This window comes from Melanotaenia boesemani, chromosome 12, assembly GCF_017639745.1.
Source record: "Melanotaenia boesemani isolate fMelBoe1 chromosome 12, fMelBoe1.pri, whole genome shotgun sequence".
Taxonomy (NCBI): Eukaryota; Metazoa; Chordata; class Actinopteri; order Atheriniformes; family Melanotaeniidae; genus Melanotaenia; species Melanotaenia boesemani.
The window spans coordinates 15,993,169-16,010,972 of NC_055693.1; the positions used below are offsets into that span (position 1 = coordinate 15,993,169).

Here is a 17,804-nt window from a genome sequence, read left to right on the forward strand (position 1 = left end):
TCTAAAGGGGCTTTCTAATGGTTAGAGCTGTCACATATTTGCAGTCAATATGTGACAAGAACGCTTTTACTGAAATGCATGTCTCATCATCATCATCATCGGCTTCTTTTAATATGATAACTCGACCAACCGTATCCGAAGGTCTTTTTGTTCTTGTTCTAATGAGTTACAATCAAGAAAGGTATTGAGCAACCTTACTTTCCTCTATTGATCACTGAAAGCCAGAGAGGAAATGTGCACCTCATTAGCTGCGTTCAGGGGATTATCTTGTCAACCATATGGGCGTTGGCAGTCATCAGTCTCCTGCTGGGTCTGCTGCTTTAAGATGGTTGTGTATGTGGATCAGGAAAATCCACATACACAACCATCTCTCATCTCAACAAAGAGAGTTACTACAGCTTGATTAGCATCACCGTGTTCCTCTTTGGCACTTCCCGATCAGGCCACTGAACACTCAGATTACATATTGATTGGAAGGTGGAGTTCATGCAGAAGTCTTGCTGTTGCTCCAGAAGAGATTCAATGCTAGCTGTGATTTGTTGAAAAATTTCTCTGATTGATTTGAAATGCCTGTGTTGTGGTTGAGGGTTTAAAATTGTGCAGTATATTTGCCTGGTTCTGCTTAATGGGATCTAAAATTAATACAGCAGCTTCAATCTTAACCCGTCACCACTTTTCTTTTTGCCTTTTTTTGTCTGGTTCTTTTCACTTTCAGTCATTTTCTGCCAGAGCAAATTAAACTGCACTTTTTGTATCCGTGGATCCAGAAAATGTTCAAATTATGTTAAAAGTGAAATTGCTTCTTTTTTTTTTTCCTTTAATGTATAACAATTGGAGTCTAATGGATGTCGCTTTTTGACTTTGTCTCTTTTTTTTCTTCTTCTTTTTTAAAATTCGCTGAGAGCCATTATTGTCTGTGTCAGACTGAGAATTGGGCTGTGGGTTGGTGGCCATTATTGGCATGCTAAGGAGCCCAATATGGGACAAGTGCTATGACAGCTACAATCTCTCTTTCACCCTGGTCCAGGGTGTCGTCGCCTGTTTCCAACACAAAACAAAACTTTGAAGTCATTCAGTGTCTCAAATAAATTACTCTATTTTGATATCAGAAAACATGTCTGTCTTGTTCCTTTTTCCTCCAGCTTTTCATTTTTAAATCATAAAAAAATCAGTTTCTCAACAACCACTCAGCATCTCAAACACAACTACATGATATTTAATAGCATAAAAAGATGTGTGCAAAAATACAAGATGGACAGTTAGAAATACATTTGTTTACAAAAATGCACTTATTAGCTTATTGCATCTGTAGTAACTTGACAGCTTAAAAACAAGGGTGCATTTAAAAAATGAGTGCATCTAATTGAGTGAATATGCCAGAGGAAATGTTTCTTAAAAACACAAAAAGGTCCATCTACGTAGATGACATAATGTTTTGTATGTTGTGTAAATGTAAAGCAAATAACTAAGTCAGGTACTGTTCAGATGTAACGTACAGCTTCAGGGTACTATAGATAATCTGAAATGACTTGCACAAAAGAAAGGCCAGTGAAAATCTCAACAAAAATAAAAAAGCTAACAAAAAGCAAGTAGAAGAAGAATGTAATGCAGCGAAGTGGAGGTGGGTGGATTGTTGAGGAGCCCAGCTAGTTTCTCACGGAGTTTTCCAAGGACTCTCCGTCAGCGTCTACATCCTCATACTCTCGTAGCTCGCTGGAAATGTGGATTTCAACTGTACTAGACTCTGAACCTAGCAAGACAAGATAAGGGTGGATTACTGGGTGTTACTGCACATGACACTGAGATAATCATGTTCTGTATATCAACCTTAGTTAGCATGTGCAGTTTTATTTGTAGAAAACTCATTTGTTCTTTTCTTTTGTCTGATGCTGCATTTGAGCAAAAACTGATCAAGGGCTATATAAATAAATGAAAACCATAAATCCTTTAAAAGAAAAACTTTATTTCTTTTTAGCACATGTCAAGTCAGAGATGCTAATGAAAAAAAAAAACATGTCTTACACGGTGCACGAACAGGGATTTTTTTTATATGATTTGGTGCTCAAGAACATTGCTAACAAACCAGGAAACCTATGTGGGAATTCATTAAAAGGTGTAAACATAAATAGAAGTACAGTATAAAAAGGCAAAAAACTTCCAAGCTTGTCATTTAATATTTTATAACACTTATTCTTCAAAACAAACTTAACCCTCTTAGAGAAGCTTTCTTGTTTCTTTAAGTAGTCTTCATGAATAGTTCTTCAGGTCTCTTAGAGAACTTTTGGCTGCCTTTTGTTCAGATCTGGTCTCTGCAGAGGATTCATCACTCCATAAGACCCGTTGCCACTAATTTTTCACTCCAGTTCTTGTGTTATTTGGCATGCCTTTGCCTTTTCTCCCCGTTTCCCCTCAAGGGTTTCTTCTTGACAGCCACTCTTCCATAGAGACTATTTCTGATGAGGCTTCAGTGAACAGCACATGGATCAAATGAAGGGCCAGATGCCTCTCCCACATCCTGTGTGGAATTTTTTCTATTTCCTAAGGGCTTCACTTTCAGATACTGTTCATCTGCTGCAGATATACATTTTTTATTTTAGATCTGCTACGTCTTTTATCCTCCATTTGTCCATCTTTCTCAAAAACTTGAAAGACAAACTGCACACAAAACCAAGACGAGCAAAGTTTTCAGCAAACAGCTCTTTGGGAATTACTTTGTTGGTACAAAAAAACAATTTTTTTGTTAAACTGTTATCATTTCTCTACAGATGCAACTAAATAAATGGAAAATTAATTGTCTTTGCAAGAGGCAACTAGTAACAAAGCGCTTAAAATATTTAAATTAGGTGCTTTGCTTCAATTGTCTGTCATGCAGACTGATACTTCCTTCAGTTGGATGCTTGTTTTTACTCTTGAATAATTTTAAAGTTATTGAGTGATTTTGAAAATGGTCAGGCACAAGGACTGGAATGAAAATGAGTGAAACAGCCAATGTCTGTAGAAAAAATCTTCAGAAAGCATGGATAACTATTGCTGAAGACCACTTCAAGAGATAACAACTCTGGCTCCTTTGAAGCAAAATATAAAGAAATGAGTTGTGGTTCAAGTCAGTGACAACTGAGTATATTTCCCCCTCTTTGTCTACATATTTAAAAGATCTCTGCTCATCATCTGAATATGTGTAAATAATGATCCTTAAAGCTCAGTGTGACAGCTTGGGGGCCTGAACAGAAGGTCACAAGGTGCAACCATAGTTAGTTATGCCACTGATAAAATTACACAATGAAAAAGCATGTCTGTCAGTTGTGGATTCAGAAACACACTGTAATTGTAGCAGCAATGTTTTTTATCAGTTCAGTTCATTATTTACAGAAAATTAATAAATTCCCATGCAGCCACTTTCATGCTACTGAACTAATCAGTGCAGAACAAGACAAACAATTGTGCAGGGTGTTACATGACAGGAGTCACTGAGAACATTGGAATATAAAAAATATTTTTTTAAAAAATGAATCATGGTTAGTTTTTGTCTCTACAGTCTCTAGATCTTGAAGCATATTCAATTTATTTATATAAAATATTCTGCTTGGAAAATCAAAAAGAAATAGCTTAACTCATGCTGGGAGCATGATGCTCATGACTTATACCATAAATCACCAGCCCTGATAAACTGGTGAGCCATTCGCATCACTGGCAGGCCAATTACCTTCTGAGAGGACACTGATGGCATCAGAGTGATGCTGTCCATTTCCCATCATGCTTTTCTGGGCTTCCTGAACATGACTCTGGTAGAGGAGAGTTGTTCCCACCACTGGGTTTTGGCCAGCTGTGTTAGGAACTGAGGTAGAACCTGAGTCCCAGGGCAGCTCCCTGCTCCGCTGCAGGCTGAGGTCAACATCCAAGCCCGTCCAGCCATGAAAGGCCAGCGTGTTGAGAAAAGCCTGCATGGGGTTCAGGATGCCCTGAATGCAGAATAAATTAAAGTATTAAAAATTGATAAAAAAGTGCCCTTTAATCACTCTTTACACTCAGCATAGAAGTCTTTTTTTTAACCCACCATGATAAACCATGTGGTGAGCGCTGCGTTCCTGATATCCCTAAAACTGCTGTCATTGATGTCTGTTTGCATCTCCAAGTAGAAGAGGAGGCTGTCATTGATGAGGTTTGGGGCCCAGCTGATAAACAGAGCAAAAACAACATAGCCTGTTATCTTTTTAAATCTTAGATGTTCCTTCTCACAAATAATCACCAGAAACAGTTTTGAGTAACTATTGACAAGTTGGGATGCACAAAGAGTAACATAAATGCTATCAACTGTTTTGCTATTTTTTTATTATTATTATTTTTTGGCCCACATTTACAGTGTCCATCACAGCTGAACATTTTACAGCCATTATGATGATTGCTACTGGTTTTCATTAATTCCCACAAACCATTAAAACTTATCACCAGACTTGAATTAGCATATTCCTCTCTGCTTTAACTATTGTTGAAGTTAAATACTGTATGTGAGTAAGGTAATTCAGTACAGATGAAAAAAAGCAATGTTGCATTAAACCCTGTAATTGCAGAACATTTTTGTAAGAGACAGAAAACGCATACAATTTAAGGGGCTGTCAAGTGTATCTTGTCACTGTGAGATTACTAGGCAACAAAAGACAATACAATAACTTGCTGACCTTTGCAAATCATGACACATCTCACTAATGTAACCACAACTTACTTACTGGTTCTAGGTTTTTCTATTTCACAAAAGTAACGAGGAGTAAGGAGGAAAGGAAAAAGAGAGTGATGAAACACTGAAACATGATGGAGGTGTTATCCTGTGTAACCACTTTGTTGTCTCTAATAACAAAAACAATAATAATAATAATAATAATTATTATTATTATTATTAAATGTGTATAAACTGATAGAAAAAGTACAATATGTAAATAAATAAATAATAATAATAATAAAATGTGACCTCATATGAAATTAAAGGAAAATACCCAGAGGGAAATTACAAAATATATATAGTCCCCATCTTTGAAAAATCGTAGATCCCCTGCTGATGTAAAGCCTCCAGCTTGTGATATGAATATTTGGTGATACTTGGTGGTGTAATCAGCCTATGTTATGTCATTTTGGCATAAAAGACAGTGCATCTTATATTTATATGATGTGGTAATGCATACACGTGCAGAATGCAGTAAATCCGGACACCACAAGCCTGCATACCTGAAAGACTTAGCTATGAATGGTAAATGAGAATTGGTGAAATAGCTTCACCTGCTTGGATATTTCTCATTTGTTTTTAAGTGTTAATGCATTTGCTCTCTTGGCGATGACTTACATGTGATATTTTCCTCCTTAAAATATAAGCATTTTAAGCCTCTGATATGACACCGATTTAATTAATCACAAGTCCTACAGCAGGACAAAAACCAGGAGCACACATGCAACATCACACAAGGATGAATGTTTTACCATCACCAGCAATCAGTCTTTAACTAATTTAATTAGAATACCAAATAAAATCTCCTTTGCAAAATATCTGCTAATTCTTAGCAGATATGTAAGGGAATGGTAACTTACCAAAGAAAGAAAACCAACATTATTTTAAAGAAGCGTATTTTTATCTCATTGGCCAGCCGTCTCTCATTTTCTGTATAGATTCCCTGTCGTCCTTTCAGTAAAGATGTCACTATGGAAAGATGAGATAAAAAGTTTGTTTCCTCCCTCTTGCATTTGTTTGTTGTTTTAATTGAGCAATTCAAGAGTGAGGAACTGACCTGCAGATATGGTCCGACTGAAGAAGGCAGGATTAGCTACAAGGACGAGCAGCATCGGTGCGTATGTGGTGACGTAGTGAGGAATAGCGTGCTGGAGGCCTTGCTCACAACTGCACAAAAGAGGAAAAACTATTTATTCAGCAGTGGAAATCAGAACTTCAGAGTGCTTGTGTTCACCCCTCATCTCACCCATTTTCAGCAGGCAGAGATGACAAAAATCCTCTGAGTATGTTAAAAACATGGTAAAATCTGAAAAGTACTTGTGACAACATAAAAGCATCTTACTCAGAAATGGATGGATAGTAGAGCATGGCCACTCCTTCAACACACAGCAGCACAGCCAGACCCCATGTAATCATGTGGTAGAGGACAATGGTGCTGATGGGGGAAAGAAACGAGTCATGAGACTTGGGCAAAGCACATACTGCAGCTCTGTATCTTACAGATATATTTTTTTTCTATGCGCAACACAAACCAACTTCTCCGATAGGGAGAAGGAGAAAAAAAGGGGTTTACACATTCTGCCTGGTATTAATAGCTTGTTTTCAGTTCTTTATAAAGGTTTGTGCTCCATCCTGCAATAGGAGGAGGTGTGGAGGTGATAATGAATTATGGATGAAAGGTGAGATGAAGAGAACCTGATCCCTGCAGAGGTTTTCACCACCAGGAAGACGTCGACAGCATAACAAAAGGTCCACCAAAAAGAGGCGCTGTAAAACAACTGGATCCACATCTGTAACACACAAAGTGGATACGAAAAGCTCATCATTTTAACAACTGAAGATCTGTGCCATGAAAGTTTAAAACAACTCTTTGTGACAGATATTTTAAACTCATCTGTGCACATGTCTGCTGAGCATGCATATCAGAGCAAATGACCTATCTGTAACATTGGGGCTTTCCTGAATCATGAATGATTAAAAGATCAAAATCACAATCTTGCAATCTGTCAAGCCTAACGCCAAGACACGATGTGCTTTGGCTCAGTTCGAATCAAAGTGACAGTGAACTGTCAAACATGTGAAACTTCTCTGTAGAGCATCATGCATAACATACTGCACTGCCAATGCAGAAGACCTCGGGCAACACGTCTGTGTTGTTGGCCACTGAGATGCCGTCTATGATGCTTGGCAGACCCAGCCACACAGATGATCTGAAGATGATACCTAAAAGAGGAAGAGATGCATATACAAACTGAACAAACACAAGAGTTGTAAACACAAACACGAGTAAGGGGAAACACCTTAGCAGGGGATGCGAAACCGATCTGGCTTTAATTAACATTTAAACACGTCAGATTTCTTTTCTTGGCCTTCATTACCAAGTGCTTGAATTAATTACTGTCAGTCAGGGAGTCCTTTTAATGGTAGCTTTACATCATGGAAATGTGAGCTTCCAGCAGGTGTGTTTTATAGGGGTGTTTCCATTTCCTCCATGAAACTGGAAAAATGGGAGCTCTCCCGGAATCTTTAGGCAATACAGACTACATGCTGTTCTGTATTTCAGTTTAAACTGTGTCATCAGTGAGCTTCAAGCTGTTAAGACTGGAGCCATGAGTGAATCTCAGTGGGCATGGAAACACATGACTTATCTTGCTTTCCTTCTCACCAAGAGCAGTGGTGAACGAACAGTTCAAATGTCAGAAATAGTTTCCATACATGTGGTGTAATAGTCTGAGTGATAAGATGTATTTTGGGAAAACTGTATGCATCTAAATCTTTACAATGAATTGTTATGTTGCATTAAGTCATTTTTTTCAGGACAAAGTCAGGAGTCACTCTTTGGTTGAGGATGCTTCAAGATATTCTTTTCCAAAAGCAAATATGTTTTTCTTTTCTTTGTTATTTGATGTTTCTACAAGTGCGTGCAAGCAAAGAGTTAAAAAGAAAGTATTCGTGTGCGTAATTAAACCCAGAGCGCGACACCACGCTGTGAAACCTACCTCGCCTAAGTCACAGCCGACACAAAAATAATCTAGGTCAACCTCGTGCTCCTTCTTTACCTGCGCATCCCAGGATGTCACATATACTGATGATGAACAATATCCGCGACGAGGACGCGGGCCTTGGCAGAGGATACTGTCCGAGCCTCCTGTACCCTTTGCGCTTTGGCAGAACTTGTAAAACAGCAAAAATGAAGCTCAGACAGGCGCTTCCCAGACTCAGAGCGCCAAACAGGACCGGTTGGAAGGTGACCACAAATTCCGTGGCTGCGTCTCGGTTCGGGCAGCAGAAAGTCTCCAGCCGCGGGGAGGCCATCACGGACTGCGGAGTGACAGAGCCGAGTGGGGTATGGTGAAAAGAGAAAGAAGAAAAGGGAAAAGAAAATCGGAGGAAATGTCTGAGTCAATGAGCCAGCTCTCTGACAAATCACGGGGTTGAATCATCATGTGCTCCCATTTAATCCCTGAAGTTGTAGCTTAACCACACAATACAAGAAACCGACAAAAGGGCTGTTGTGTGGAAGAGGTGGTAAGCTGCTGTGGACCTTTATAGTTTTAGTTTTGGTTAGCTAATAGTGGGTTTTTCATTTATTTATTTATTTGTTCAAGTCATGCTAACTGAATTACTAATCCAGTAAATTAATTAGGTCACATCAGGTGTAATAAAGCAGCAGAACAATGCCCAAGGAAATCACTGCACATCCTGACAACATCATTTAGTCCATGGATCACATGCCAGAGTGACTCACTCTTGCTTTGAGCTGGATTGGGTGATTGCTCTCTTCCATAGTAATAAGGAAAAAAAAACACATATTGGTCATTTTTACAGTTTATTCATTTTACACTGTCAGAGATCTCACTAAGGTATGGAAGATCCATATGCAGCCACAACAGCTTGGCACCTCCTCCTCCTTCCTGCTGGTCACCAGCCTGGTCACATTTAGCTGTGGGATGGCTTCTCATTCCTCAAACAGGAGTTATTAAAGGTCAACTAATGTGGTTGTGTTGGTCACTATAACATGTACAATCGAAGCTGATACCACATATGTTCAGCTGGGTTGAAATCTGGACTCTCCATCCCCAAATTCTGAAGATGCTCTGTGATGATCCTGGCTCTTTGGGGAAGAGTGTTGTCATCCTCCCAGAATTCAGTCTTCTTTTGGTACCTATTGCTCAGTTATGGCACTTGCAAGTGTTGTGTGGGCCAGGAGCAGACCCGATGTCAGTTGCCAGCCTGGCTTGGATTATAGCAGGTCTCCTGTGGGCCACACATGTGGTCCTGATATCAGTCCAATCAGGCCAACAGCCTTGACATGGATTATGGTAAGTATTTTGTTGACCAGAAATGGTCCTGATATGGGAAGCCTTCCTTATGGCAGTTTCCTTGTGGGCCACACTTAAATTTTGTCAATGCCGTAAGTGAATGACAGATTTAAGCCAGACATTTTTTCTGTGACTGGTGCATACCTGGCAGCAACTGAATCTCAAAACAAGTGTGAACACCAACAGGAAAATATTGCAGAGGATTTTGGCACATTTTTGGGGGAACTACCCAGATGTATAGCTGAGTTGATCATTCCACAGATCCACGATCCTTACAAGTTATACCTTGTTGTAAAGGTGCTTAATCAGGTTTTCCTATGATGTATGATGTAGGCCTGAACTTTTGCACATGTTCCTGATTTCACTTCCCTTCATTCAATTCAAAGCACTCTCTGCTGAGGAAGGGTGGTGATGCACGGTGTTCCTACACCAATTAGCATTATTAAAGAGGAATAGTAATGTACCAAGCAAAAAATGACTTACTTTTTGTCCTAAGTTTTTCTATTGTCATTGCAACATCAATATTTTATCTGTGTAATATTACAATTACCAATTCCAGCATACCTCAACATCTTTAGTTTAGGGTTATCAGAGGGTATGAAAGAGGTTCAGTCTGTCTGTTTTATGCATTGTTTTCTTTAATAAGACTTTATATTTATTGCTATACATTCCATATCTGGTACATGCAGATGGGAAACCAAAGGAGACCTCCATTACTCACTCTGTGAACTAATGATTGCTCGTTAAAAGCAGTGGTTTAATCCACCCATTTGATTAGCCTCACCATGTGTGTTGGGACTCCATGAGGCCTTGAAATTAAATGGAACCATCTGGAGGTGAGGTGAGCCACTTGATAACCTCTACATGCACTGTGAATGATACTGGGTGAGGACAACAACCTATGCTATTTCTAAGCAATGTCATTTTCTAATAAAGAACAGGACTTCACTGATATCAGTGTAAAAGATTGCATATCATGGAGTAAAAGGTCATATACAAATTAACTATTTTGCTAACTAGCTAAGTAGTAATCTTTAGGACACTCCTCATACTGATTATGGTACACTTGCAGACCCTGCTGTCCCAGCACTGGATTCAAATTGTGTGCAAATGCACATTAGTGCATAAAATCTAGAAAACAAGGGCCAGCACATGCAAAAAAAAGCATGTAATTTGAGCTCATGTGCACATGTTATAATTGCAAAAAGCACTGGGCTGCTATTTTCAAAGGAACACATATCTGAATATGTTAACATACAACAGATAAAGTGCAGAAAAGATGCACAACTTTCCGGTCTTCATATGTCATATATATGAAAGTAATTAATCAAAAACCATTTTTGCATAAATCAACAAAACCAACTAAACAAACACCAATAACCTTGAAATCACCATTCTTAAAATCAAATTCTTAAGAATAATGTACAATTAAAACTGAAATCTTCAAGTTTTTCTTTTATGGAGATGCTGTTTGCAGGGATGGAAACTCTGGAGCTAAATTAAGCTCATTTGTCAAAAGGTGATATTTTTTTTGTACTCTGCTTTAATAAGATCAACTAAATCTTGCATGCTTGGAGCAGACATTCACCAACTCCTGATCCAGCAGAGGTCACGGCAACTGCTTGATTTGCTCGCTTGGCCTGAGATCTGAGGAAACTGGTGGACATTTGAAACAAAGCATCAAGGCCCTTCAGTGTTCAGTACAACAGAGAGGGCATTCATTCAGTTTGTACAATAGTATTCTAATCCATATGCACCTTTTCTAAAAAGGCACAGAGTCAATTGTACGGCAAGCTTGTAGCCTGCTGCCAGGGATTAAGAACACCCTCAGGAATACAGTTTGACTATTGACTTGCTTTGAACGTCTGCTTTATGTGACTGCCCTCTGCTGGTCTACACATAGTGTAATTTGATTGAGGCTGTAAAGAAAGAGACAGGAGATGCTGCTCACAGAGCACCTGGGAAAGGCTGTGTGTGAAAATCATTTAAGTGCAGCTATAACAAATGATTTCATTGCATCATGAGTGCACATGGGGGCTTTAACTCCAGTCCAAATCAATAGTCAGAGCTCTAACACAACTGTTGCCTGCAGGTCAAACATGATTTACTCATTAAAGTCATGCAGATATTGTGGGAAAATGATTGATCCTTTTAAAAAATATACCTTATTAGGTGTCACCTTTAAGGCAGAGGTCATGTTAGCTTATTACTAGATATGGCAGTCAGATAATGTTATAGCTACACAAAGAACTACTTCTATAAGACTTTTACTTTCTTAAAAAGGGCAATAAAAAGTGAAAACGGCAAATGTGATGTTTAAGGGAAAAATAGGGAAAAGTGTCAGAGCTTATTATAGCCGGGAATATTTTTAAACTAATGATCCAATAAGAGGCCTGAACTTTGCACATGTTCCTGATTTCACTTCCCTTCATTCAATTCAAAGCACTTGCCTAACCCCACCCATGTCTCTTTCTGCTGAGGAAGGGTGGTGATGCACAGTGTCAAATTACACACAAATTTAAAGACCTGCTCAACAGACTTCTCCCTGCAACCTCATTGGTTGGACCCATGTTGTCACATTCAACTGCTATACTTCCTGTAGCGAGGAAGTGGCATCAGCTCACCAAAGTCTGCCTAAAAATATGCCAAAGTTCAATCCAGTTGGACAACGAGACTTCAGTCGAACTGTGAAACAGCTCTGGGAACAAAACAGGGAGGTATGTCTGCTGAACGCAAGGAGACTCCACAAGACTCTACATGTCAAAGTGGTGCTGTTTTTCTCTCCAACCCTTTGATGAGTGGTGAGTAGCAGCTGGAGTGTTTCTTGCTTTACAGTGTCAGCATTTTAATGTATATATGTATCATCTGAAAGTATACTATTGAGTAAGTTGAGTGACCACTGTTACTGTCCACATGAAGATGTTGAATCCGACTGGTCTCCAATTCACGATGCAGCCCATAACGGACGGGTTCTCACTCTGCAAAGGCTCCTCGCTCAGGTTAAGTTTTATAAATCTTTATTAGTAGGATTGTACAGTACTAAAAGATCATTATGACATGCAGTTGATTCATTTAAGGAAGGTTTTGAGAATCATCATAAAGACTCAGTCATATATAAGGCTGCTAATGTGCTGGATTACCCACCTGCATGTTTTACAGGGAGCATGTGTAAATCTGAGCACTCTGGATCAGGTCTCACCCCTCCATGGCGCATGTATGCAGGGCCACACAGCATGCGCCAAGCTTCTGATGGAAAATGGTGCAAATGTCAGTGAAGAATTTATCATGTGGTTGTGACTTGTTTAAAAATGGAAAGAATTTAAGACTTGTATTTAATATATTTTCATTTTTACTTATCTTGCAAGAAACTAATTCTTTTTAGTCCTTAACTATCATATCAATTATTGCTTTGTTTAACTTGGTGGTAGGAAAATTTAGTAAGAAATTAACCAAACGCATGTGCAAGCAAGCATGCAGAAAAACAAAACTCTTCAGATAATGTGTCCAACTTGCCAAAACAATACAATGTACAGCAAAGGTGAGCACAGTTTTTATTTTCTTAAAGACATTCCCACCCTTGTCAGGTGAACAGCTCCACTGTGGATGGAAAGACTGCTTTATCAGAAGCATGTGCCCAGGGCAACGTTACCTGTGTATCACTGCTCCTTCAACATGGAGCAACTCCTCTGGGAAGCAGCCAGTCCAGCTCTCCAATCCACTGGGCTGCAGCTAAAGGTTAGAGGTGACATTCCACAGCAGGTGCATGAATAATATATGCTCAGCTTAGTCAGTATTCACAAAAAGCTGAGAAAGTGCCAAAAAATTACACCCACTCAGAAATGTCTGATGTATGAAACAGCCTGTTGTTGGAGCATACAAAGTACAACAGCAGCATGTTCTCCCCAGAGATGACGAGTGCAAGTAGACTTCAAAGTTGATCCTTTCAAGTGCATCACTTCTCATTGTGATGACTCTGATAACTCTTCCCCAGGTCGCCCTGAGTGCATTGAAGCGCTTGTTCAGTATGGTGCAGATGTGGATCAGCACCTCGACAGCTTGGGATCCCCTCTCCAAGTCGCCTGCTCTAATCAGCAGCTAAATACTGTCAGGAAGCTACTTCAGCTTGGTAAGCAGGTTTTGCATTCTCATTTTAAATTTTTGCAGAAATTCATCATTTTAAGTTTAAACCTAGAAGCCTCTGGGAATTTCTCTCAACAACTCCACTGTGCCCATTACAAGTTTATAAAGATGCAGCGAATAGCTTTTACAGACTAAAACTAAATGTCCTACACACATGGAAGAACTATAACTATACTTGCAAGAACTATAGGTCTCAGACTTGTGCCCTAAACTGAACAGAAAGCCCTATTTAAAGCCATATTTAATCAGGTTGAAATGATTTTTAGTCAGTCCTGGACTCAAACTGTAATTAAATACACATTAAAGTTAAGAGCTGGGAATTAATGGATTAACAACAATCTAATGTCTCTTGGGTCAACAACAGTTAGGAAAAAATATGACAGTTACGAGAGTGAGAGAGAGAGTGAGAGAGAGAGAGAGAGAGAAAGAAAGAAAAGAAAGTTCCCTTGCAGGATGTCTGTTGGACTCAGATTTTCTGCTGTCATATCATGTTATCCAAGACTTGGGAAAAGGCAAAGCATTTGATGTAGTTTGTTATAAATGAAGATGCTGCAGTTGTTATGTTGCTTGGATATATTTTTGGGTTGTTGTCATGTTGCCTGGTAAACATAGTATGATCAGAGGTGTTTCTGTTGGAACTGTGTGATCAGACTTAAATTCCTCATGCTGCAGAATTCATTAATGGATTTGCAGATTAGTTTATCCAAAAGCTGTAACCCCTAACAGTCAGATACTTTCTCAAGTGATGTTTATTTTTTAATGAAATATATACGATACTTTTTGCTGGCTTTACTTAAGTATTTGAGTACTACTTGTCAGCCTCTACAAACACATTACATGTGACAGTGAATCTAAAGGAAAATAATACAATATTTTCATTACTGTCCACGAGCAGTAGGCCTACTAAAATTCTGCTTCCAGCTATTTGTTGCAGGGCTCTGGTGGTGTAAACTGTCATGAAAACATCTTGCCTAAAGTATTCTCCATTTCAGGTGCCAGTGTGAACAGGAGTGTTTCCGGGGATTTGCCCCTGCACACTGCTGCTCGTCTGTCCAACCCTGAGTTGGTGTCTGTCCTGCTCGATCATGGGGCAGACCGCCTCCTGATGAACTCAGAGGGCAAACAGCCGTTGGACCTCGCAGCTCCTGACAGCTTAGCAGGGAGACTGTTAAGACAAGCAGGAGGTATTGAGACCACAGAAAACAAGTAGCCTCACAGTGAAGGGGAGTTCAAAGCCTTTGTGTTGGGCTGATGCTGTAGGCAGAATCAAATGATGAAATAAAAAACAACATTTCTCATGAATAATGGTTGCTGCTTGTCCCCTGAGTGTCCCCAGGAGTGTCCTCTCTAATGCAGCTGTGCCGGCTATACATCAGGAAAACTGTGGGCAAACAGAGGCTGGTTAGGATTCACGACCTTCAACTCCCCACAGAGCTGATACAGTATCTTCTCTACCAATCTGACTCGAGGGGGAAATAATTCAATGAAATTCTTCAACCTTTTAATCTTAGACTTTGAGCCATGCAGTTTTGGCCAGTAGGGGGCAAGCTTGTACAAACTGACAGGATAATTCCCCTTTGCAAAAGAGCTCTAAAAACACAGTTTTAAAGCTCTATCTGGACTAAATTATGATAATATAGACCTAAAGGTCTTGGAACATGATGCCATGATGAAATATTAATAAATGATAATATCTTTGAAATGAGAATAAAGGAAATGTTAATGTGAAACTCAATATGTTGAAACTGCTGGAAGATTATTTTTAATAAAACAGACTCCTCATGATTAATTTTATTATTTCTCCTGTGAAAGGAGCAGGACTCATTATATTGCATAATATGCTACACAAACGCTTTTCATCACAATTAAAAAACAAAAAACAAACATAATTGAACCATATCTCTCTCATGTCTCAGGTGCTTCCCTCAGGCTGGAAAAAGTTATTAGTTTGTGTTTTATGTGTTATTGTGCATGTAAGAGGATGGATGGCTGCCACATTTTCCAGTTATTTCTAGTATGACCATAGGCGTCACACAAACCACCAGATTTGCTTTCTTCTCTTGTTTTTGTTTTCATCTCCAATTTTTATCCAATTCCCCAAATTTTGAGATGCTCTGTAAAATGTAAATAAAACCAGAAAAAAAATTATTTGTAAGTCTCATGAACCAATTTTAATTCCCAATAAAAAAACAAACAAAACAAAACATGTGAGATACTGACACTGAGACATTTTACTATTTCACGAAAAAAAAAAAAAAAAAAGCTTGGGACAGGAAGAACAAAAAGCTGGAAAAATAATTGGCACACACACACACACACACACACACACACACACACACACACACACACACACACACACACACACACACACACCATTTGACAACTAATTAGATTAGGTGGCAACAGGTCAATAACATAACTGACTTGAAAAGGAGCATTTCAGAGAGGCAGAGTCTCTCAGTTTTAAAGATGAGTAGAGAAGTTGACTATTCTCCAACAAACCATGTCTTAACACTTTCAGAAAAACGTTCCTCAATGTAAATCTGTTTAATATCAAAAGATTAAGGAAATCTGGATGAATCTGTGCGCATCAGACAAGACCGAAGGTCAAAACTAGATGCTTGTGATCTTTGGGCCTTCAGGAGGCACTGCATTAAAAACATAAACAAATCTGTACTGGAAATGAAAACTTTGGCTTAGGAACACTCCCAGAAATCGCTATCTGAACACAGTTCACATTGGAATCCATAAATGCAGGTTAAAGCTCTATCATTCAAGGAAGAAGCCGTTTTTGAACATGGTGGGAAAAAAAAGGTCACTGTCTTCTCTGGTCCAAAGCTCATTTAAAATGGTCTGAAGCAAGCTGAAAAACTGCTCTGTGGTCAGATGGTTAAAAATTGGAAATTCTTTTTGGAAACAATGGATGCCATATCCTGCAGACTAGGAAGGAGAGGGACCATCCAAATTGTTATCAACAGACAGTTCAAAGGTTTAGCAGATTCCAACAAGACAATGCTAAATGACATGATATAAAAATAGTGCTTCTGTTTAGCTGCACAGCTGTACTGAAACTCAAACACATGTCCAGTACACACTGGGAATAAACAACGGGGAGTTCTTGATTCATCTAACTTTTTCCCCACACAGTCCTCTTAGTTATAAGGAGTAAACCCTTTGTAATATTTACTCTGTGCAGCTGCTGAGATTGTCAAATTTCCTTTCTTGTCTGATAAACTCCTCAGAGGGCTCACTGACCTCTGATCAGTAAATCTCTCTGTGTAAACGGACAATCCTTGGGGCTGGCCAGAAGGAGCGAAAGGAGAAAAGCATGCTGTGAAAAACACAGGGAAGACAACATTGCTTATATTGCCCATGAATGATGTTTTCCTGCTCTGTATTATACACATTGATTTTTAATAGGTCATTTAGAGATGATGACCAGGGCAGTGTGTGTGGTAGTTGACCCTTGGAGAGCAACATCTTCTAGATGGAGACAGAAGTAACACTTACTCAACTCACCCACATCCTTCTAGTTAAATGCAGCACTCATTAAGTTTCCATTGATTCTCTCTGTCCCAATTTGCCAACCGAACTAAATCATCGTCCCCTCCAACACTGTGAGTGCCCGGGGCGAAGCAGCACACTGGAGCGAGTTTCGATTTAACTGGTGTTTAATGTAAAATCAATACCACAGAGGAGCTTCTGACTTTAGCAGCTGCTGGTAATTAGTGGAATGAAGACAATCAGGTGAGACGACTCTGTCAGGTTATTGTAGCATGGTGCTCTGTGAAGTGTATCCAAACATTTTCATGGGTTCAACCAGGTACAATGTGGCACTCAGATGCACTTAAAATCAACCCACATATGTGTGATACCAAAGCTTTTACTAGTATTCTCCAGAGGAATACACTCCATTAACCCCATTAATCTTTATTTTTTTTTCCTTCCTGTTGTTGAGTGCATTGGCACTTTCTACCAAAATAGTGCAAAATGGATTTTTTGTAGGGATTTAAGTGAGAGACACGTGGAATTTTTATATCAGTGCACAAACATATTTGTGACTAAGAAAGAACATCCTCTGTCATTTTCAAGGGTTTACGTGTAAGGATATAATAAAGTCATCTGGTCCTTACCGCATCCTAAGATGAGGTAAATAAAACCTCAGAGGTTTGAATCTTAGACATATTACACCACCTGATAACTTATTTAATAAAAACTGAGCCAAAAAAGTATAAACAGTGTTTGACAACTAAGGACACCCCAGGATTCAGTAGAACCACCTTTAGTAGCAGTAACTTCAAGTAAAGCAGACTCTTGCACGCCTCTGTAAAGATCCAACCAAAGCAATTCACTTTGGTTCATAGCAACAGAAAAGTCCAATTCCACTTTGAACTCATCATCATAAAGACATTGTTCAAGATATCTTGCAATATGTATACCAGCCACACTGCCATGCTCTTTTAAGAGAATAGAGCATTTAGACTTGCAACTTTAAACAGGCCATACTTGTTTTATATTTTTCTCATTTCATTATCAGAAACTTTAACATTTAAAATACTGACTGAGGCCAGATGAGTCTGAGATGTAGCTCTTGGATTTTTGCAATTCCTCTGAGCATTGATCTTGAG

The 17,804-nt window shown here is 39.1% G+C and overlaps 2 protein-coding genes across 3 annotated transcripts; one reads left to right on the forward strand and one right to left on the reverse strand.

The window, feature by feature from the left end:
- Positions 1-1,237: 1,237 nt before the first annotated feature.
- gpr143 (G protein-coupled receptor 143) lies at positions 1,238-8,290 on the reverse strand. Its single transcript, XM_042001757.1, has 9 exons — positions 7,774-8,290; positions 6,828-6,937; positions 6,410-6,504; positions 6,057-6,149; positions 5,772-5,881; positions 5,575-5,683; positions 4,055-4,172; positions 3,704-3,959; positions 1,238-1,750 (listed from the first exon to the last, which is right to left on the reverse strand). The coding sequence occupies exons 1-9, from the start codon at positions 8,027-8,029 to the stop codon at positions 1,647-1,649; spliced, it is 1,251 nt and encodes a 416-aa protein (XP_041857691.1). The 5' UTR covers positions 8,030-8,290; the 3' UTR covers positions 1,238-1,646.
- Positions 8,291-11,424: 3,134 nt separating this feature from the next.
- LOC121649785 (ankyrin repeat and SOCS box protein 9-like) lies at positions 11,425-15,420 on the forward strand. Of its 2 annotated transcripts, none has more exons than XM_042000839.1 (7): positions 11,425-11,837; positions 11,956-12,035; positions 12,196-12,303; positions 12,621-12,771; positions 13,028-13,162; positions 14,169-14,360; positions 14,504-15,420. In XM_042000839.1, exons 1-7 carry the CDS (start codon positions 11,756-11,758, stop codon positions 14,653-14,655), a joined length of 900 nt encoding a protein of 299 aa, XP_041856773.1. In that variant the 5' UTR covers positions 11,425-11,755; the 3' UTR covers positions 14,656-15,420. The 2 variants fall into 2 exon arrangements, with proteins under 2 accessions (XP_041856773.1, XP_041856774.1); XM_042000840.1 differs by having other exon boundaries at positions 14,513-15,420.
- Positions 15,421-17,804: the final 2,384 nt, after the last annotated feature.

Coding starts and splice junctions, on each gene's coding strand:
- gpr143 (XM_042001757.1), bottom strand. CDS start 8,029: ATGGCCTCCCCGCGGCTGGAGACTTTCTGCTGCCCGAACCGAGACGCA. Junction 6,150..6,409: donor AAAACCTCTGCAGGGATCAG/GTTCTCTTCATC, acceptor TTCCCCCATCAG/CACCATTGTCCTCTACCACA. Junction 4,173..5,574: donor ATGTTGGTTTTCTTTCTTTG/GTAAGTTACCAT, acceptor TCTGTTTATCAG/CTGGGCCCCAAACCTCATCA.
- LOC121649785 (XM_042000839.1), top strand. CDS start 11,756: ATGTCTGCTGAACGCAAGGAGACTCCACAAGACTCTACATGTCAAAGT. Junction 12,036..12,195: donor TGCAAAGGCTCCTCGCTCAG/GTTAAGTTTTAT, acceptor CATGTTTTACAG/GGAGCATGTGTAAATCTGAG. Junction 13,163..14,168: donor CAGGAAGCTACTTCAGCTTG/GTAAGCAGGTTT, acceptor TCTCCATTTCAG/GTGCCAGTGTGAACAGGAGT.